Source organism: Cuculus canorus, chromosome Z, assembly GCF_017976375.1.
Source record: "Cuculus canorus isolate bCucCan1 chromosome Z, bCucCan1.pri, whole genome shotgun sequence".
Classification (NCBI taxonomy): domain Eukaryota; kingdom Metazoa; phylum Chordata; class Aves; order Cuculiformes; family Cuculidae; genus Cuculus; species Cuculus canorus.
The window spans coordinates 64343458-64366535 of record NC_071441.1 but is presented as its reverse complement, the minus strand read 5'-3'; the positions used below and the strand labels follow the sequence as shown (position 1 = coordinate 64366535).

Below are 23078 nucleotides of genomic sequence, written 5' to 3'. Positions count from 1 at the left end.
GGAGAGGGTGTACCTGGAGGAGGATGTGCGCGTGGGGAGGATGTGGGAGCATGGGAGCAGGTGTCTGTCTGTCTGTCCCCCCTGTCAGGGCTGCAGGCCACGTCCCCGGGGATACAGCGAGGTCCCAGCTCAGCTTGCGCAGCAGCTGCAAAGGAAAGTGGTTCTTACTCTTAAATAAATACTCAAGTCAGGTATCAGGCGTTATTTGAAGTTGCTCTATGGATCATTACTTAGGAGTTAGTACAGGCCAGTGGCCAGAGGCAGCTGCTCCCACAACTGCCCCTGCAGACCACTGGGCAGAGCCCTGTCAGCAACGCAGAGTGGAGCAACAGCCACTTCCAGCCCTGCCACAGTCCTGATCATCTGTTTCAGCCTTTGCTGCTGTGTCCCCAACCACCTGCCTGTAGCTTCTCATGCTTTGGTCATGACGAGCATGATGTAGCCTTCAACTCTTCCTCAGAAGAGCAGTTTCGCTGAAGACATCACATTAATTGCCCAAATGCAGTCTCCGTTCTCTCCAGGGTAAGATCCTGGAGACTGAACCCTTCTAGAAACAGTCTTTTAAAAGCAGAGGTAACAGCAAAAACAAGGCTGAGTTACAAATTGTTTTTGATACAAAAACATGAAATATCCCCAATAAGCACCAAGAAGGCATCAAGTATTAATACTCTCATAAAACTGTACCAGCATTTTTACCGAAAACAATATAGATGTTGTACATATTTAGTTTTGGTTCTGTTCTGGATAAACAGTTGTGACAGTCACCAAACCCCCAATTATAGTTCACTGAACCTTAGTACAAATCACAGGCATCACAAATACATAAATAGATCTTTAGTGACCCAATATCAAAATACATACTATACAAGAACCTCAGGTGTACTAAAAAACAGCCTCTTTGTGAAATTCACAATACATCAATTCTCCCTGAAAGTAAAGGTGGCTACTACAAGTGGCAAAAGCAGTAAACAGGAGCAGAAAAGATATTGCAGAATTCTTGTCAGATTTATTGCTAAATGTAGATTACGTCAAGGGTAATCTGTTTCTTTGTTAATCCTTGAAAGGTCAAATTGTATCAGGAATTCCAAATAGAGGGGGAAAAAAACCCAGTTTTATAAAATAGCATCCATTTTGGAGTTCGATAAATCCTTATAAATACAAAAAAATTCAAGCCGTTTTTCCTGTAAAAAAAAAAAAAACAAACCAAACCTAATTCAGAGTGTATGTTCCTGAAGCACCAGCATAATATCCTAATATTAGGGACTTTGCAGTCGGAAAGCACACATTGCAAAAAAAGGTACTTGTTTACAAAGGCTTGCAGTGATAGGACCAGGGGCAATGGGTATAAACTGGAGAGAGGCAGATTTAGACTACACAAAAGGAGGAATTCTTCATGATCAGGGTGGGGTGAGGCTCTGGAACAGGTTGCCCAGGGAAGTTGTGGCTGCCCCACCCCTGGAGGTGTTAAAGGTCAGGTTGGATGGGGCCTTGGAGCAGCCTGATCTAGTGGGAGGTTGTCCCTGCCCATGGCAGGGGGGGTTGGAAGTAGATGATCTTTAAGGTCCCTTCCAACTCAAAACTGTTCTATGATTCTATGAACGGATCTAAACAATAACAATTTTTAGTAACACATTTATCTGAAGTTAAGAGGCAAGATAGTAATGGCTTAAAGTGACATTACATATAGTAAATGCTACAGCTGTGTAAAGAGGTAACAAAATCCGCCCTCTTCTGCACCTGTATTAAATGTAAACTTTCAGAACCTTAGGAAACATTACAAACTACAATTCCTCCGTGGTAAATGAACAGAGAAGATTTGAGGATTTTTAAAAGACAGCTTGAAAATCTATTAAAACATCACAGGTTTAGAAACTTTAAACATATTTAGTGTTTGTAACTTTGGTGTTTATTTCTAGCAAGTCACTGTACTGTCTGTAATCAGCCTCATCAAAACAGATGTTCTATAATGAAAAATATTAATTCCATTCGCAACGGTAGACTTGTAGGAGCCAACATTCCACCATGAATCACAGGAATCAGTGCACCGTCCAGTTCATTCAGATAGTTCTGTGGAAGAAGGTGACCTCCAGATCCAGCTATGTACTCAACCTAGAAAGATAACATATTAATGTTTGATATTAACACTTCTTGTACTGACAAGACACCACAAGTGTAGTATCTTGTTAAAGGATTACTTCAGCTACCATGAAGTGACAAAATAACACTGGGAACTGGATGGGTTTTGAGGGTCCATCATGACCTATTAGGCTTGACACCGAGAAGCAGGCAACATTCCCCCTGCATTTTACAGGGCCACATATACTCTGTGTCCCAGACTGCTTCAGTCTGACATCCAAGAGTTATCAAATTATGCCCTAGTATCACAGTTATTGAATTATTTTCAAAATATACTACTGAAAACTATTTCAGGACTGTATTTCCAGTTTCTCTCAAAATGAATATGGAAGCATAACATGGAACACCTTCAGAGAGGCAAGAAACTGAACTGTTCTACAATTTATCATCTTTTGAGTGGCATCACATGCTGGATAGCCTTGTCTTCCCTCTCTTCATCCTCAGCTGGACACACCTGTCCTTTTCTGCTGCACAGGCCTTTTGTGCAGATACCCCTCACTGAACTAACATTAGGGAGCAAAACTAACAGGAAACTATATACTTCAAGAGAAGCATCAAAAAATTAGCTCTATGGAAAAACTAGCTCTAAACTGACTCACCTTTGAGGCAGATGAGTGCCAGAGTTAGCACTAGGGAAGGACTGACAGCTTACTGCAAGCCGCTATTAGGGATTTTGGGCAGAATAAGGAAATAGGACTACTCCTTTCAAGAAAGACTAGTCATTAAGACAGCTTCTTCATGAAATTTCACCTTCAGTCTGAGCCTATGGTAGGGTGAAAAACTAAAAACCTTCAGAAAGAGATCCAAGGTCTTTACAAGAAAGACATTTCAGCTGAAATGGAGTGTCTACAATAAAAGCTGAAAGATTACCATATCTGAGTCAACAGAAACTCTTAGGACCTATCTTATTCATCCCATTATTTTTCAGGTTTTAAGGTGTGGGCAAAGAGCAGTACTGCAGGCAATAGCAATCTCTTTAGCAAACCAGTGAGGTACAGGACTAGACGCTTCACGGTCCTTTACAAATAGTACACCTGGAAGTACAGAAAAGATAGGACAGTCAACAGCCTGGTTATATTAGAGTAAGGGAGAGTAATCCAACATAGATACAATGCAGAACAAAGCAAGCTACAATATTTGTTTGCTGCAAAGTATTCTAGTATTTCATCTATTCAATCAAAGTAGTTAAGTGACCACGAGAATATCTGGATTATGTACTTATAGTTATCAACCCTAACAGACTTTTAGTTTCTTTGAGAAGAGAAAACAAAAGAGGTATGTAAACTTACCAGAGAGCTACAGAGAAGATTCTGTCTATCAGCATGGCTATACTCAAATAAGTTAGTTTCTTTAGTAGTAGCAACTTAGTATGATTGCTTTACCACTTAACTATTCTAAAAAGTAGCAAATAGGTTCAAGAACAATGTGATTTACTAACTTCAGTACAACTTCATAACTTTTCCCTCTCTTTCGAAAGTCTCTGCATTGTGGTAATCTTTCACTCTGAGTTCCTTCCATTGGTTTTCCATCTACTGGACTTAAATTCTATGGAAGATAACAGTATGGTTAATAAATAAAAACATTATTTCATGACTTAGATTGAGTACTTGTATGAAGCAACATTTAGCCATACTTAAAGGACATTTAAATAGCTTACCAAAAATGTAACAGGGGACTTGCATCCTGAAAATACAAATGGTACTTAATATATTAAATAGGGAACAGACAACGCTTACTCTATAGAAAACCAATTTTATAGGCTTAAGAAGCTATAAACCATCTTAGGAAAGCCACTGTTTGTCCAATTGGTCAGAAAAGCCACAGGAAAAAGGCATATCAACTCAAGCCTGTGGCCTGAGAAACAACACTAACACAAAACTTATCTTAAGTTATGTATGATTAAAGTTTGAAGCTATGTAAACAAGCATTCAAATCACATCAAATAAAGAAGTTTTACATCTTATTTTGCTTTGGTGAATGCTGGCATTCTGATATTGAATGGCCACAGGCAGTTCTATGAACTTCCAAGACCCCTTCTCCTAGGAAGCTTCAAGGGATTGCACCCACACAAACTTATTACCGATTTTGAGAGAGAACCTTTAAAGGAAATGGAGGGTTCACACACTTTTCCCTGACAACTTCCCAAACACAGAAAAACTATATTAATTTTGGTGAACTAACAGGGAAAACTCTTCTGCTGGTGACATCTAGAGGACTGCAGGTAGTTTGCCATTCTATTCCCTTCCAGTTTTAGTATCAAGTAATTTCTTTTAATAAAAATACTACAGATTAATTTCAAGTAACTAAAGGTAGATATTTGAAAATTTTGGAACAAGAATTCTCCAAGATGTTTTGCTTTGGTAATACATTTACCTCTTGTTTGTTTGTTCTTCATCTTCTACCCAGCCAAATGTCTACATATTCTTTTGTGTCTTCTGTATCCGTTCTGCCACAAGTTATTTTAAAGTCCTTCTTGTCTCTTAATGCCTGGCATAGGCTTTCCATCGTTTCTGGCGTTATTTGCACCATTAATCCATCCTAAAGAAAACCAGTTAAAATTCCAGCTTATCTACTGAAACAGTAGCACAGCTTTTTTAGTAGAATCTTGGCTTAGCTTTGACTGAGACCAACCCTCTCCAACGGCTTTTTTGTAAGTGCACATCAAATGGACTCCATCCTCCAACTACAGCATTAAATGTTACATCAGAGGCACCAATGAAAACCTTTCTTTTCAACAGAACTAAAAGATCAATCAGAAATTTTTCGCATTTATATGCCAATATATGGTTTTCATCAATACAGCAGTGAAAAAACAGTTCCAGATATAGGCAGCTGTAAACGGCATTACTTGCACTGACTAAAACAAGAGAGTTAAAACTTAGTATGTCTTAAAACAAGTAGGTGAACTAGCATTTTTTATACAGCATTTATTTGCAATAGGTTTTCAACAAACTTAAAATTCCTGAAAAGAAGTTTAGCTTCCTGAAGAATAAAGAAAGACTAAACATCTTGCACAAGACTGTTGCTTTTCTATTTCCATTTTTTTTAGGTTCTCTCAAGAAGAAAACCACATAGGACAAAATTCTTACCTTCAACTATACTAGATTTAGCTAAAAAAATCCTGAAGATGTTTTTAAGGCTCCATTAAACACCCACAAAAGTTGCACCTGTAACTAGAAAAAGCAGGAATAAAGTGAGTACAACCTCACATTGCTCAAGTTTGTAATTATTAAAATTTAAATTGCATTCCTTTTAAAGACACAGGCAAAAAAGGTACTGCTATACGGAGAGTGTAAAGGAAATCCCTTACTGACACAATTATATGAAATGTAACTGTGATGACAGATTTTTTTCCAATCACGCCTTGGAAAAAGTCATCAGCTTTGGTAACTTATTTTTTGAGTACATACAGTATCCTTTCAGACACTTGTGACAAGTCAACGCAGGCAAGCCAAAAAAGCCATATACAAAGAATAGACATGGTTGAAGAAACAGCGGTGTGGGGCAGGGGGTTGTTGTTTTTATTTGGTTTTGGTTTGTAGTTTTTGTTTGGTTTTGGTTTGTAGTTTTTTTTCCTGTTGGTTTTGGTTTGGTTTTTTTTTTTTTTTTGTTTTTTTTTTTTTTTTTAGTCCTTTAAAAACAGGCACACTCAGCTTTTTAATTCTATTTAACTACAGAGGATATTCCTGAAGTTTCTGTAATTTTCAGTGATACTAAAAGCAACTGAAGAAAAGATGACCTAAGTGAGTTCCATGCTATAAGCCTTTGCAAAAATTTGTCAGCTACATACGTGCCTCGAATAAGAACATGCTAAGCAGCTGCACTTAATGAAGCACAGAACATTTCAAGCTCACACTGGAGGTGACAAGAGTAAGCCTATCAACCCAGAATACCTCCCCACCTAGCAGGCCTCATCGGAAAAGCATGAGTGGTCAGCTCAGAAACAAACACCACACTGCACAGCAGTGTGTCTTTACGTTACTTCTAGAACCTAAAAGGTACCTCTGTACTCCTCTGCACAGGTGGTTGTACCAGTTTGCTAGGTGCTACACAGAAGTACTCACTGCTCCTGATCTCTGTACGCTCAGTTATTGAGACTGTTTACATACACATAAATATTGCCAAATTCACATTAATTTTAAATTTAGATTTTGAAATGTGTAAGCAATCTGACTATATCTGAAAATGTAAGCTATATTCATAAAATTCTGGAAGCAAAAAGGAAAAAAATATTAATTTTCTATTCAATACAGTATTTGCAAAAGGTACCTAAGTATTGTATAAACCAGCAACATTTTATCTTGCATTTAAATTACTTTGCTGGTTGAATGCTGAACTCTGTCTCAACAACTTACTGGCAATACATATGTTTCCTTGCAGTCAAATAGTGAACCTACATTTCTGCTCTAGAATGGGATTTTTCTCAACAAGCCAAACTAGACAATCTTACCTTTCCTAGGCTGTCCAGTAGCACTGATTACCTGTGTTTTCCATAAAGGCCATGCTTATCTGCACACAAACTAAGTGAGAATCAGCTTTAGTATTAAAACTTGCTCCAATGCTAATCACAGTGTTGATTAGAAGAATTGTCACCTTCATACCTGTCAATACAAAAATTTGTCATTAAATTGACAAATCTGATCATGCTGTACCTCAATTTTAAATGCAGAACTTTAGAAAAATCCAACTCTAGGAACAAATACAAGAAGTACTCAGTTCTAGAGAGTTTGAACATCACAGTTTGCCACAAGCTGGAAGAACACTAAGCACCGCCAAAAATACTACTTCAGTAGAGAGGCATCAGTAATTTCGAGTACCTCTCTACCATAGAGAATATCAAAATGTAGGGGGCTTTGTTGGTCTGAAGGCTAAAACATGCATTAACATTCACGGAACAGGTAATCTTGAGTGCTATCATGAAGCACATGCAAGGGAATCCGGTGATCAGGCCCAGTCAACATGGGTTTACGAAAGGCAGATTTTGCCAAACTACTGAATCGCCTTCTATGACAAAATGCCTCGACTACTGGATGGGGGAAAGGCTGTGGATTGTAGTCTTCTTGGACTTCAGTAAAGCCTTTGACACAGTTTCTCACAGCGTTCTGCTTCAGAAACTGTCTGCCTCTGGCCTGGAGGGGCGCACACTCTCCTGGGTCGAAAACTGGTTGGATGGCTGGGCCCAGAGAGTGGTGGTCAATGGAGTTAACTCCAGCTGGAGGCCAGTCACAAGTGGGGTTCCTCAGGGCTCAGTACTGGGTCCAGCCCTGTTCAATGTCTTTATCAATGACCTGATGAAGGCATTGAGTGCACCCTCAGCAAGTTTGCGGATGACACTAAGCTGGGTGGAAGTGTGGATCTGCCTGGAGGGTAGGGAGGCTCTGCAAAGGACCTGAACAGGCTGGACCGTTGGGCTGAGGCATGGCAGAGGTTCAACAAGGCCAAATGCCGGGTCCTGCGCTTGGAGCATAACAACCCTATGCAGTGCTACAGACTAGGGGAAGAGTGGCTGGAGAGCTGCCGGAGGAGAAGGACCTGGGGGGTAATGGTTGACAGCCGACGTCTGAACATGAGCCAGCAAGTGTGCCCAGGTGGCCAAGAAGGCCAATGGCATCTTGGCTTGTATCAGAAACGGTGTGACCAGCAGGTCCAGGGAGGTTATTCTCCCTCTGTACTTGGGCAATGGTGAGACTGCACCTTGAGTACTGTGTTCATTTGTGGTCCCCTCACCAAAAGAAAGATGGTTGAGGCTCTGGAGCGTGTCCAGAGAAGAGCAACGAAGGCTGGTGAGGTAGCCTGGAGAACAAGTCTTATGAGGAACGGCTGAGAGATCTGGGGTTGTTTAGCCTGGAGAAGAGGAAGCTGAGGGGAGACCTTATTACTCTCTACAACTACCCGAAAGGAAGTTGTGGACAGGAGGGAGCTGGCCTCCTCTCCCAAGTGACAGGGGACAGGACAAGGGGGAATGGCTCAAGCTCTGCCAGGGGAGGTTCAGGCTGGATATCAGAAAAAAATTCTTCACAGAAGGAGTCATTGGGCACTGGAACAGTCTGCCCAGGGAGGTGGTCGAGTCACCTTCCCTGGAGGTGTTTAAGGAACGGTTAAGAAGTCCTTAGGGATGGTTAAGGGAGCATAGGAATGGTTGGACTCGATGATCCAGTGGGTCCTTTCCAACCTGGTGATTCTATGATTCTATGATTAAGCCTTTGTGCAGTTCACTATTCAGGTTTTTTCTTTCGTTAAGGCTGAAGTAAACAAATTATAATAAAATCTACACTAGTAAGAAAGATTTGTGTTGCTCTTGTTTAAGTTTTAAGCAAAACACCACCACCAGGAAATGTGTAAAAAAAATTCTTGAAATAGATGCTAAAAATTTTTGAAGAAATTGCTGATTTTTCAGCATTTAAGTTACCATCAAGCTCGACTTGGTCACTCACAACTTCTCACCTTCCAACAATTCAGGAACCAGGAAATGTGTGTTCAGATAATTTTCATGCCCTCCCCCCCATCACATCCTTGTACCAGTTTTAAATTCATAGAGTCTAATGCCGAGCAAATAGCAAAGCAATCTAGAGAGCTGCCACCAAGTGGAGAATTCACTTTCAGAACTGCCTGGAAACTGATTACAGAACAGAAACGTTACAGCCTCTAAAACAAAAAAGGGAGAAGAGGTGGTTCCTGTCAAAGATGTGACTGGTATTATATGAAAGATAAAAACTAAAGCAGTTTGGATTAGGTAAGCTAATCAAAACTCACCTCATTATACTTGCTTAGGGTATTTCAATACAGCTCCTACCCATTTCCACATGAACAAACAAGTTGTCTATGGTATGCAAAGTATACTGATAATTTCTAAGGTCCTATAACAGACAAATGTTATACATTAGCAGACAATTAAGTATCATTTTCTTACTTTTTGGAAGAAGTAATACCTAGATAAAGTTCTTTATGTACATCCCTATGACTTCTAGAAAGTAATGAAATTAAAGGTGGTTAAAGACTTAGTGGTAAGTTTTTTTTCCTACTGTGATATACGTGAAAGGTACCTTAGTGAATATATAAACAAATTCATAGCACAAGGTAGGTCTCACCATTTACCAGTGAGTTATTTAGACTGTGGGCTACTTTATACACACTGGGATCTTAAGTTTTTGTGACGAAATACTTCAACACCTTCCCTCTCTGACAGAAAAGCATGGAAGCCACCACCTAGATCAGTCCGTTTCCAGGCTCACATCCTGTTCCCTACAGCTCTAACTTCCTGAGTTATAGCTTGGATACTGACAGTTTCTTTATACCTTTCTCTGAGAGAAGTTACCATCACACCATCTCAGCTACTTCTGCAAAGTTTTCCTGTTCTGTTTTTTATTCCAGAAGACATTAGGAGTAAAATGGTCTCATTTGCCATCACCTAACTCAGCTGAGGAAAGGTAGTGAAGGCTTTTGTCAGCAGCTAAGTCAGGTAATTGGTATCTTCATGATCAGTAGAGATAGAGCAAGAAGCATACTTGGGAACAGATCTCACTGCATTGCAAGCTTCAATTAAACGGGCAGTTTTATCAATGTTAAGAATATACATCACAGATGCCCTTCATCTCATAATTTACCACTTCAGTCACTTGTGTGGTACGAGATTTTACATGATCTTTATTGAGGATTTACACCAACATGTATTTAAAAATGTAACTGCAAGAGAATATCTGCAGTAAGTTTACAATGATTAAACCACCTGCTGCATCAAAAAAGGTAGTGCAGCTTGAGGAGCACGTATTCCCACTGCCTGCTTTCAGCTCATACTACAAACACAGCTATGAAGGAAATCAGAGTAACTATATCCAGCTGAAATAACTCCACAGGAGCTCCCTTCAGCAGCAGCACAATATTAAGATTTCTCAAAGTCTGAAAACACAAATCCACATTGGCACTGGCATTTCACCAATCAGGCAGGGGAACTGGCTCACGAATTAAAACGCAATGAGTTCCCCATTAGAAAAAAGATGCACTCTGATTGACTAGTTATGTAATGACATGACAACAACAGTGGCAAAAAGGAAAGTGAGGCCAAAAGACTGCAGTTTCAATCCCAACTTTAAACAGTCTCTAGCTCGTAAGAGAGGATTCCGTGATCATCTAAATAACACAGACAAATCTCCACACGACTGTACAACACTTCTCATTGTAGCATTAATTTCAGACTTGACTTACTGTGATTATTTTGCCATAACCTAAAGTCTTCTCATAAGACAAAGAACTGGTTAAATGGTGGTAAGGTTATGTTTGTGTGACAAAGTAATTACAGTTACAGTCTGACCGGCAGCCATTTGCCTGTAAACTCTGTAATCAAGATTCACAAATGTCGAAGATTAGAATTCCTGCACCACACTAGTGACATGAAGGAGAAAAATGCAACTGAACAATAATTACTTCCAGCTTCATTGTAGATGTTAAAGTTTTTCTCATTTAAATTCATTTTCATTCATTTAAAGCCAATTTTTTACTACCAGGACTAATAATAACAATATAACATGAAAGATGGGTTTCCTTACTTACATACAATACTCTTCGGTAACAATTCTCAAGTCAGGTATAAATAACAAAAAACATTAGCGCTTTGCCAAAGTAACTCTGCTTTCAGAATCAGAGTTTTGAGATTATTTTACATAATCTAAATTACAACAGGAAGGAAAGGAATAGAAAATTTACTCACAACGAGTAGATTCATAACAGTGTGTCTTACCTCTCCAAAGAGTGGCTTCCGATGCCTGACACTTTATTACAGGAGTTGAACATGCTACGGTGGGTAGGGAATAAAAATAAAAAGGTCCATGTTTACCTATCAACAATTGTAAGACTCATTAATCCATGTATTTATTTTGATTTTCAGTGACAGGCAGTGTATCCTAATCTCCAATATCTGACCAGCCAAAAGGAACTAGAGCCCCTTGTCTGATTCTCCATCACAGACTGTCCTTCGGGCACGCTGTATGGTTTCCCATGCGGGGTTTAAACCCTACTGCAACATCACTGCATAGAGTCGTCTCCTAGTTGCAAATAATTTTCTGGCAGAACACTTGTTGCTGCTTTTGTATGCCTTGTCAGCTACATTTCTTGCAACAGTGACCTGGAGGAAACATCCTGGCTTCAGTCTTTATGTCACAAACTGTGGGAGAGGCTGCAAAGCTTAGTTAGTTGCTCGAGTAAGACTAAAGAATACCACACAGGTTAACATCTGCTTCTATATTACTGAGCTAATATGAAGTGAGGTACCACTTAGTGTTTATAGGCAAGAATAGAGTGAATGAGGATATTCATATATGCTTTGAAGTCCCCATGGCTTCAATGGGAAACACATGCAGATAGCAATTAGACAAGGCAAAGAGATGTAGAAAACCACCGAGCACAACACGAAGCCTTTTGAAAACAGAATGAGCAGACAGCAAAGATGGAATTGCTAGGTCAAATATACAAAATTGCTTAAAAAAACTCCAAACAAAGGTAGGTTTGGTAAGAGAAAGAAGAATGACAAAGCTACTATTCTTGTCAACACACAGACAGAAGCCTGGCAAGTAGAAATCTGCTATTCACTCAAAATATCCATAAACAAGCAAAGGATACGTATTTACGGACTTCCATCTTCTAACAATGGCAGGCTTACCTATGAGAAGTGCATTTGGGACAGGAAGTCGTGTATGTTTTTTTTCAAATCCATTTCACTTCAGCAACTGCTTTATGTTTATGCTGCACCTTATCTGAACTCCTGCTCTCTAAATGACATGCAAAAGCGCAACAGGAAACAAAAGGGCACCTATGCATATATTGCTACATTAAATGTTTGTGTTCTTCAAGCAAGTAAACCACTCTAGATCATGTAGGACAATACCTACTTCCAGATCTCACTTCAGCCAGCTTAATCTGTTCAATTGCAATGGGAAATCTGCGTAAACACCTTCCCTTGGTGAGTCTAGAACAGAGTCAATGTAAATCTCATGGGCATAGCAGAAAAATGCCCACAGCAGCAAATGTTCCAGCAGTGTGCAACAGACTTTGGAAGATAATTCTCACACGGAGACTGGGTCACTACAAACCTGTGGTGGTGCCCATTCACATGCTCTACTCACATCTCACTTTGAAAAAATGCCTCCTGCACTTTTACAGCCCTAGGCGCCTCGAATGTATTAATTAGCATTTTATCCTTATAAGTAATAAATGCCTTTATCCATTTTATGAAGCAGTAATATTTTGCCAATATACTCAAATATTAAAATTTAATTAAAAAATCCATTTGGTCAGAGTTGTAAATTCAGCTTGTGAACTTCAAAACCTTTCTCCTTTCTCCTATGACAACACAAGTCAGACTCTTTGGTAGTTTTATTGTCAGTTTTCTCATGACTGAAGAAAGAGAACAATAATCAAGTCAGTCAACCAGCACAATGTAAATTCCTTAGTGTACTCAAAAGGTGCTTCCCCACACATGAAACTTCAGCCTTACAAAACTGCAATATAAAACATTGTGAGTATTTTAAATATTTGTCTAAATCCCCTTATATTCCTAAGGAATTACACATCAATACAGCTATTTAAAGTGTTAAAACTTACCCCCATATTCTGCTCCAATCTCAACATTAAACGTATTGGAAAAACCTTTGCCCAGGGTATTTCCAGCTTATGGATGAGAATGCCACAAAGAAAAGGGTTGTCTGGTAGAATCTGATCATCGAGTTCTGAAAGTTGGTGAAACAAACAGGAATCCTCCATGCTTTGTTACCAAGAAAGTTTTCAGTGAAAGTAATGTTTTCCATGTTTCTTATTAAACTTTCCTGTAGAAAAGATAGACAGAGAGTCTTTGCACATGTGGAGAAGTGATATGTTTGTGTCAAGAAAACTACTCTAAGCAGTGTCTTCTACAGATTTGTAAGCCATATTCTGCATCTCACATCTTTCCAAAAGTCTGGCAGACATCTAAATCCATAGATTGTGTTCTCTATGTAACAACTAAATTAACATGAACATGAAACTAGTTTTTTCAAACAAATATCAAAAACCTTGAAGTGCACAATGTTTCCAGCACACCAGGAAACAGTCTTAGATTAAGAGATCTCAATATTTACATATATAAGAGTATTACTGTTCTACAGATGACATTCCAGATATCCTAAACCATCACAGAATCCAGGACTTATCACCAGCATCTCAAACACAACATGACTGGATAATAACAAAAATACACACAAACCTTCTGTTTACAAAAGTATATGAAACAACGAAACTTAAATTCTTTTCTTTCTGTTGTTTTATTTAGAAAACAAAGCTAACACTGCAAGGTTTTCAACAGAATCATTAGATGCTTACAAATACTTGAAGAAAAATTACTTATCAATTCCCAGCTTTAAAGATCAGCAAGAATATAATTATCAATTTAAAAGTTACACCAAAATTAACATTACACCTTTCATTGCATCCTTATAGATGTCAATAAATAACTTGAATATTTCACCAGAAAGATATCTTCATCTGGCAAACACTGCAACAGAATGACAATCTCTGCCTGACCCAACCACACAGTCCGTTTGTTGAGAAGTACCAGCACTTTTCCAAGGAGTCTTTATTAAAATGAAAGATAGCACAGTAATTCTTGATTTACAGTCATGAAAAGAAAGCTGGATTAATGTGAGAGAAAAAAATGCACTACTTACAGTTATTTGCTTGACATTCACAAGCAAGTTTGCATTTAGAATGAAGGTTAATGGAATTAGGACCCTCCTTCCACAAGGTGCGAGGTGACCTGCTGTGAGATGGTTTGTTCTCCCACTAGAGGATCTACATAAATTAACACCCAATTTAGTTCAATATGTCCCAACAACTACTTAAAACAAGAATTATAGATTATTGCATATGAAGACTCTCCCATTCTCCTATCTTCAGAGAGTGGCAATTAGTCTCAAGCTTAGAACACCTACAGATCAATCAATGTATACATCACCCTAAGATTCAAGAAACATGAAAAAAAGCAGTAACTTGTATCAAAGGTGTAAACCTGGGCTACAGCTGATTTGGTAATTACTGACAAAAGGTGTATCGTGTCTCCTCATCCATATATTGGTACTGTTAGTTACCACCAGTGAGCACAGTCACTGTTGTGAATTTAAGTGATGAAGTATTCTTTTTGTAACATATTGATAGTCAATAACGCATATTCAATCATCCAACACTCCAATGTGTAAATAAATGAGAGATTAGAATCGTATTAAAATACAAATTACATATTTCTATAGAGAAATATTGCGTGAGGTGACTAAATAATCATAATTTTCATGAATTTTACCTTTTCCTTTTTCACCCACTGCAAGCAAAAGTGGTGGCAGTTTGTCATCATCAGGAACAAGGCTGACTGCTTTACGCACAGAATTTTCAATACCACATAGTGCTCTGTAACTTGAAGGGCTAGCAGGCATATCACTGTAGTCTGATCAACTGAACTGGAACTACTCTTCTCGCTTCTGCATTAAGAGAACTCTCTGTAGTTTCTAGAGTTATAGATTCATAACTATGTACCACCCACTCTGGCCTGAACAGCCTGCTGAGCATCATCTGAAAGAAACAGAAGGACATAATTCTTCTATTCTTGTTATTAATATTGATTTCTTCCTTAGGTGTTGGATGTATAGCAGTTAATATGTCAATTTCCTCTGGGTTTGAAACCTGTGGGAAAAAACCGAAGAAAATCTACACTCTTGATTACAACAAGCTAAAATTTTCATTACTAGCATTCTAGAAGCAAAAAGATAAAGTAATCTACCAGAAATATTGAGATATTTCCATTTCTATTCTTCTAAATAAGAAGAAAGTCTCCTGGATCTTCCTTCCCCTTCCTCCCCTGTCTTTAGAAGTTACACTTGTCCCCATTTTAGGGAAGATGCATCATTAATTAATTTGTTTGGTAACACGAAATCCTTATCAGAGTACTTGCAGATCAGTTGTTTTAGCATACAACAGTCAGATATGACACAATCAACAAAAAACCAAGTATCTCTGCAGGGGATCTGTTTAGTGTTCCTGTTTCCGCCACCTACAGCTACTGAATATTGCCATCGCTGTAATTTGTCATCACTTGGATCAGTGGCTCAGAGCTGCAAGTGTATTTCTGCTTCTACAATATGTAGTAACACATGAGTCTAGCATTTTACAGTCTGATTAATATATAGTTCTAAGTCAAATCTATGCTGCTTCCCCAGTGCAATTGATATGACTAGCTATGAGCAGATGAGGATATAGGCGCTATAACCAAAACAAAACCAAACAAAAAACTCGAGAGGGTGCACTATCATCTTCCAATAGTGTTAGACTTTCATCCTACTGCAATAGAGAAGACTTTGCATTGCAGCAAGAAAAAACTTAACATTCTATGCCTGTTCTGTGATAGTCCCTTGGTATGTCCTCAGCTTCTATTCTAATGACAGGTTGCAGGAACTATGTCTGAAGTTACCTTCATGAATGAAGTTAAATCAAATGTTGTGTAGAAAAAACCCCTTGTTTTCAAAGGTTTTCTGCCATATCAGTTTTAAAGTTCACATACATCCTCAAAAATATGTTTTCCTTTGAAGTATTGTCTACAGAATATTTCAATCCAAGAACTTCATGCACCCCCCACCTGACCCCTAAGAAATCAAATATTGGCTCAGATTCCAAAAGCTGTGAAGCAAGTCATATTGTGGTATGTAAGGGACCTCATCAGAAGGGAAGCACAGGTACTTTGAAAAGGTATTCATGCAGTTACATGCACTTCTTAATTCATACCATATGCATCTCTGGCACGTCAGGGTTTACTGGAGCTAAGTTCTGTGACGACCTCTTTGCTCCAGATGAAAGTTTTGTTGTATCTGCCACTTCACCAATTTGGCAAAATACCGTCTGCAAACCAAACTCTCCTCTGTTCTTTGGGCACAGCCCTAGGACAGGTTAGAGAAAACAACATTGACTTCATAGTATTGTACTGTTCTAACAGGTGAAATGGATAAAAACTAAGCATCTTCTCCCCCAAAATTTATAGCGAATCTGTTCACTGGAACCAAGCACAAGCAGACAGTTTTGACATCAGCCATCTCCAGTCTGGCAAATATATGCAAAAAACCCTCACACTTGCAGAGGAAGCTGCCATACTACAGTGAAATCTACCAGTTCCTATAAAAAGGAAGGCTATTTCCACGACAATTCCTCTAAGAAGTGAAGGATATATCACAGCTAAAGATGAAAAATACACTCTAAAACATTTTACTTATCACTTTGTTTAAAATCTATTTTCATTGAAGAAGGTCAGATGTTTAATAAAAGTGAACAAAGACACTACTTAAATTCATATTAAACAGAGAATGAACTCCTACTGCTCTCCAGGAACTCTTCCATAACAACTACTTCTTGTTTTTCACTCTAAGACATCAGAAGCCAGAGATAATCTATGCTATATAAAAATGATGAAAGTATTATATACAATGCATACAAAAACTACACATAAAACAGGAGAACAATGAAAAAGGGGAACATCCCATTTAATCAATGGAGGCTTAAGACAGACTTGGTCTTTTTACATAGCAAAAGTAGTTTTCCAGTGTCGCAGTTCACAGAGTTACCATTCCCACAAAAATACCACTATACTAAATATGTATCCATGATGTGATCAAAAAACTCGTTCCAAGAGATCCTGAGAGTGTTTAGATGTATTACACTACATTTTAGCATACCATCAATACCAGGTTGTTTAAGTACTAAGACAGGTAACTATGCAAGGTGAAAGGACAGCTAGTACTACCAGACATGTGGGCTTCCTCCAAAGGTGGAACAGCAGAAGAACTCTGTGAGGAGATACTGGAATTCGGGACAGGAACTGTTGGACTCATCATCCTTTCAAATGCCCGTGCTAAAAAAATGTGGTTAGTTTTAAGATTTCAACCATTGATAAATTTAGTTTGCCATGTTTTTTTTTTTAAGAGCAAAAATTTGTAAGCTAATAATGAAAAATGAACATTCGAGCTACTGTATTGAATAAAACATAGGTATCTTGATTTTCCACGTGCATGTTTGCCTAATTCATTCCGAACATAGAAACAGGCCTCCCTGTACATCTTCCTGCTGTTGCAGTGACTACGTTGAACTATATGATCCCTGTACCTTAGAGCAAATACATATATCAGATTTATCAAGTTAAATTCCATTCAGGTAGCATATTAAAAATCCTGTATGTTTTCACTTGTCCCTTTAAATATTAATAATCAGGACCTCAATTCTTTTCTCCTAATGTTCCATAAGCACCCATGCTAGCTTGCAGTTAAAAGGTCATCTTACAATTCCATTACTGTAGGACTGTTAAGTGACTTCTAAAAATATCAGGACAGAAATCTACATTAAAAAGGCAAATAACACGTGACAACAAGCAAGGGTATGGCAATTTAAACCCATAGACGGCTTACTGTGGAGGAAGGATCACTTTTGCTAGACTGGCTGCCACAGAATAACTTTATATTTAGTCCTACAGAGTTCAAACCTATTGTTAGTTTTGATAAAAAATAACCAGCTTGCTACTCAAATTTTAAAATAAAACTGTAATCCAAATAAAGAGGTACAATGAATTCTCCTCCTCCCTCCATCTCAGCAATAGGAAAACATATACCAATTACATATTGATGTATTACCAACATATACAAGTAAAGCTCACCAAAAGAACAAAGGTTAGAGGATGTTAGCTGTACCTATTCTTCTTTAATGATTACTGCAATTACTCAAAAAAACTTTTTACCTTTATTAATATCATCGTAACACCTATTACAGACTCTTGCTTCCTTCTCCATGTACTGTAGTTTGCATTTTCGTTTGCAACAGCCACCACAAAACAGCCTGAACCAGAAGAAGACTGAATTATTATAGACAAAATCCCAGTATTTCCTGAAGTAAGTTCTTACTATTATTCCTTACTTTTACTAAAACAGATAACAATTATATAAATAATGCATACACATTTTTCAAAGTAGAGAAGATGAGAAAAGGAGCTTTAGATATGTATCTTACAATCCATTTCTGTTTAGGGAGGAAGAAAGTCCGAGACTAAAAAGGCTTTTATTAAAAAAGCTTTTAGTCCACCACAGTTCCAGGATCCTCAGCTCAAGAAGGACATGGACCTGTCAGAGCAAGTCCAGAGAAGCGCTGGAGCACCCCGTCACTGAGGAAAGGCTGAGAAAAACTGGTGTTTTTCAGGCTGTTTACTACTACTTGTTCAGGAACTACATTGGCAAAACAGGCTCCCCATTCTGTTCAAAAGAGTGAGCATAGTTGCCTTCACATTACTAGCTCCCTTCAGCAACGGATTGTAAAAGCTCGCTGAAGACTGCTTTGAAAGAACAGATTATGCTTTTTTACTCCAACAGGACATATATCCTGTCTATTTTAAGCAGAGATGGGGAAAAAAGCACATCTCTTTAGCCTGGACTACAACTGCACAACCCCATTCAAGGAATTAAGTCTCCAGTAAAGCTATTTCTGCAAGAGTTTCCATAAATATCTGGTGTTACTTTTCCTTACGTTTCTTCCAAGGGTGACCTGAAAGTCCTCAAAGAGTCCCACATTTTTAGCTATACGCAGACTTTAGAGTCTGTATTAGCCTCTAAAAAAGGTGTCATTTGAAAACGTGTTCTGAGAGAAGCCTTATACCACTGACTTGAGTTAAGCTAGTGGAAAGAACACTAGAAGTTCTCTGCTACTCATAATTAGGAAAACAAAGTGGATTAAGCAGAAAAATGCCCAAACAGTAGTGACAGAGAATAAAAAAGTTTGAACTTCCTTAAGTAAGGAAAAGTCACTGCAAAAACAGTAATACTGGATCAGTGCAATGTAATCTCATAAAAGAGACTATTCCAATTGCTCCTGCAATTAGTGTCACAGGTAATTTAGCTCAACTGAAAAAGCGTATGGCCAGTAAAGACATTAGGAATGTAAATGGTGAAGATTTAATTGGTAATCAGCTACAATCCATGTGGGAGCTTCAGATACTAAGCACTACAATCCTTTACAACTGGTATTCTCCTTTACACTTGGTGCTACTGGGACCCACAAAAGAGAAGGCAGTCTAATCTGAACGCACAGGGGACAAGAGGTGAAGATAAACTAAGAGGCAGGTATTGCAACAGGGAGAGGAGATGAAGGTGAGGCTGTTAAGCAAACAAATTAATTCTAGTTGAGCTAGGAAGAGATACACAAGAACATTCTCCACGCTTTAATTATTTTCACAAAAAAAGTCACATATTTGTTAATTAACATCAGTCTTTTCCAACACCTTTTAAGTTTCTGTTAAGGAAAAATAAAATATTTTCAACCTAGAAAAAATTTTGTCAATACTCTCCCCCTTCTATATTTTGTTACGCCTAAATCAGAATTTATTTGCTCTCAGTAACATAGAACCCCTCTCCCAACAACTTACCTTTCCACACGCGCGACAGTGATGTCTTCTTTTTGTAAATGTGAACTTGACTTGGCAGTTTCATGCAGTTGGGTGCCTCTGAATCAGGAACCCACAATGGTTTGTTTCCATGAGAGAGTCACAGGTATTTTAAGTGATTCTACATTTTCGAGATGTTTGATTTCCTCCTGCTTCAGAGTCATTTTCCCTGGAGTGTGCAGGGTCAGAATTTTTACCAGCACTTATGCTGGTGCCTGAGAGGAGAGCTTCTGGGTACAGAACTGGCTTCCTGGTTTTCTCTCTGAAGTACATCTGTTCTACTCAGTGGTCTCTTTCCTTGGGAAAGGCCAAGCAACTGCTTTGGTCTTGCACCTTCCTTATAAATATTAGAAACTAATGCTTCACTACCACTCTTAATGATGCCCTGAACATAAGACATACTCCCTTCTGTTGCAGGTTCCAATCCATTGGCAGTAGGAGGTACTTTAAGACTACTAGCAATGCTGGTTGGCTCCTCAGTTCTGCTTGCATATATTCTTCGGTGACCTCTGTAAAATACAGGTTGTTCACATTTGTTAAATTCCCCTCATCCGCATCAGCTTCAATTATGTTACTATCATTGTCTGAAGACTTTAGCACATCAGACTGAAGACTTTGTCCGATACAAGAAATCATCAAGCTCAGCATCGCTTATTAGAGTATCACTTTAATAACATTCTCCTCTAACCCGTGAAGTCAAGCATAGCTGGGTTCATACTTTCATCGTAATAAGAGTCTATACCAAAACACCATAGGTCTCTGCTTCATTTTCTAGAAAAAGCAGAAAAAAAAGCCTGGATTTGCTGAGAATCACTGGCATCAATTACAATTCTCAGTATCATACTCCCCTCCATCTGAACTTTCTTCCACAACGCTTTCGCTGATTTAGTTACAGGTCCTTCTGTTTCATGCAAATCAATGGTTTTGCAGGGTTTGCTCCCCGAGAGATCAGCAGTAGACTTCTCAGAACGAACAGGTACAATATCACTAATAACTTCTGCATTTCATTCATTTGAGGTACAGGACTAACTTTTCCTTCTGTTACAACTAATGAACATGACGGTGAGATCTGACATCCTCAACTGAATTACACACAGAAGTTGAAATACTGTTTAGTATTTCACTGCTATTAAGTTCTTCATTATCTACATTCTCTTCTGTGATTTTTTTTCTATTTCTACTTCAGCTCCTGTTTGACATGAGGACACTTGTATAAAAAAAATTTCCGGTGATGTTGCATGGCTTCTGTGCAACTGAGGCATCTTTGGCAGATCTGAAGGCATAGATTCAACATTACTCTCATTTTTCGAGTTACCTTCTCTATGGCGCTTCTTTCATACATCTCTGTGCTTACTGCAGAGCATACACTTCATCTTGTGGGTTCACAAGGCAATTTTTCATATGCTTTCTCACCTTTGGGACTGAATGCATTTGAGTTCAGTGATGCTACAGAGACACAAAGCATTATTAAGGTGAGCAGTTTGTTCAAGCGGATCAAATACGTCACCGCATTTAATGGATTCTGTTCTGTGTTGATCATCACGTGGATCCGAGACCTTTGCTGTAGCATAGTGTCTGATTTTAATGCCAAATGATTAATCTCCTCTGTTTTAAGATGTCCTGAATCTTGTAGCATTGGGTCACCATCACTTTGCTCTGTACTTGAAACACCGCTGCAACCTGCTGATGACACACATGGAGGGACAGGTATGCAAGATATGCCAAGTTTAATCAATCTTCACTGTACTGAAAGTCATCTGGCTGCAACTTTTGAGTATCTTCATGAGTAGCCCTGAATGGATTAAGTTAACGTGTGTCATTAACAAGATCACACACAGGTATATCACCCTGTCCACAGGCTGGAAGACTGAATTTCATTTGAGGAACCACTGTCCAGAGTGGACACAAAGATCAGGTCCAGCACACTCTTCTCACTTTGTGTGTGAATAATTCAGACGTGCTTCACTTGTTCCAGTGTGGCTAGCTAGAGGGATTTCCTCTGGTGATGTACAACGGTTAGCATCCTCCTGCAGTTTTTGTGCTGGTATACTTGTAAGCAATCCAGAACTGAAGAACGAGAATGGCGTTTTGAATCATATGGATTTGAGTGGTTCTGTAGAACTCATGTTCATCTATTTTAAGCAAAGAGAGATCAAAAGCCATGTTTATAAAACCTTTTCCACCATGCACTCCTTCTAAATACCATCTGTTCATCAATACAAGCTTTTAGTTAGCATATGTTACTTTCAAATTCCACAGTAACAGTAATTTTACCAATATTATTATGCTGGAGAACAAAGCAGTGCAGGAACTAACTGTGTTCTGTTCAAATTCGTCAGTAGCTTGTCCAGGTCACTGACCGCAGCTTTAAAGTAACTGTCCATTCTAGTTACAGTTCTGGTGAAGCTTTAGCCTCTTAAACCTAAAACCAAAACCACAGCAATTTTGATGTTTAAAATGTCAAAGTGTTGTATTATTAGAAGACGACTCCTATGAGGGTATTTCCTTCTTTTTAAAAACCCTTTCTTCTCTCTCCATGCAAATAAAATCTAAGTACAAACAGGGCAGCAGACTGGCTGCCTCTACGTACCACAAATTACAATATACACAGTCCACTATGCACAAAGCACTCAAAAATTCACCTCTAATCAGGAAATGATGCTGACTTATTAAAACCAAATCCATCTGAAGGAACAACTATGGCATTATAGGTCTGGAAGCTTAAAGCCAGAAGGATACCAGGATCTTCTAGTTTGACCTATACATTTTACACAACACAGTTTCGAGGCTAAAAAACCAAAATAGGCCATCATGAGCCTTGCAACACAATTGAATTGTTTAAGTAAATGATGCCCGCATAATTGCAGATATTTTCATCCTTTCCAACTTCAGTAGGAAACACAAGAAAGGACCCCTTCTGTGGCTACGAGTGCCAGCAAGAAAAACAGTGTCCTTTAGGAGTACAAACAGGACAATCAGTTCCACACCAAGCATGTGAGACTTTTGTAGTTTCCAAGCCATCCAACCAAGCAACCTTAACGTGCTTTCAGCAACGACCAAATGTTTCAGATAAGACTAAACCAGGTTAAAACCTAAAATATATCAAGCACTATAAAGGAGATTAACCAGCAGAAGCACTGAAATATAAGACAGTTGTCTTAATGCAGAGCTGCCACACATGTAATCAGCCAGAGATCAGTATTCCTCCCCCACAAGGATTAACGAGCTGTCTCTTAAATCTTCCTCTTAAACCTTCCTCCAAGTCCAGGGGAAAAAAGCATATCCAGGAATGGTAACTCAGCACACCAACTATACTGTGCAAAAAAGACAAAACCCATTAACTTTTGCATCCTAACAATATTTTTTTTTTAAATTCCGTAGACAATTGCCAGCTCATCCAGAATGCTATTAATTAACCAGATTCCCTATTGCAAAACATCCCATTTCATCTGTTTAACAAGACTTC

The 23078-nt window shown here is 38.6% G+C and overlaps 1 protein-coding gene across 1 annotated transcript; it reads right to left on the bottom strand.

Annotated features, from left to right (window-relative positions):
- Nucleotides 1-193: 193 nt before the first annotated feature.
- ZFYVE16 (zinc finger FYVE-type containing 16) lies at nt 194-22475 on the bottom strand. Its single transcript, XM_054054382.1, is given in 54 exon segments — nt 194-2109; nt 3007-3170; nt 3575-3611; nt 3613-3673; nt 4510-4541; nt 4543-4674; nt 5215-5253; nt 5256-5288; nt 5290-5309; nt 6587-6632; nt 6634-6737; nt 8900-8993; nt 10841-10901; nt 12695-12856; nt 12858-12890; nt 12892-12950; nt 13578-13630; nt 13633-13686; nt 13689-13733; nt 13823-13883; nt 13886-13950; nt 14456-14593; nt 14596-14628; nt 14631-14690; nt 14693-14765; nt 14767-14832; nt 15928-16023; nt 16025-16079; nt 16865-16913; nt 16916-17044; nt 17921-18016; nt 19594-19654; nt 19656-19694; nt 19696-19743; nt 19745-19847; nt 19849-20092; nt 20095-20233; nt 20235-20300; nt 20302-20439; nt 20441-20496; nt 20499-20612; nt 20615-20680; nt 20683-20775; nt 20778-20924; nt 20927-21074; nt 21076-21188; nt 21191-21349; nt 21352-21466; nt 21468-21518; nt 21520-21662; nt 21665-21718; nt 21721-21744; nt 21925-21951; nt 21954-22475. Coding segments are annotated over 54 exon segments (4503 nt in total). The 5' UTR covers nt 21997-22475; the 3' UTR covers nt 194-1947.
- Nucleotides 22476-23078: the final 603 nt, after the last annotated feature.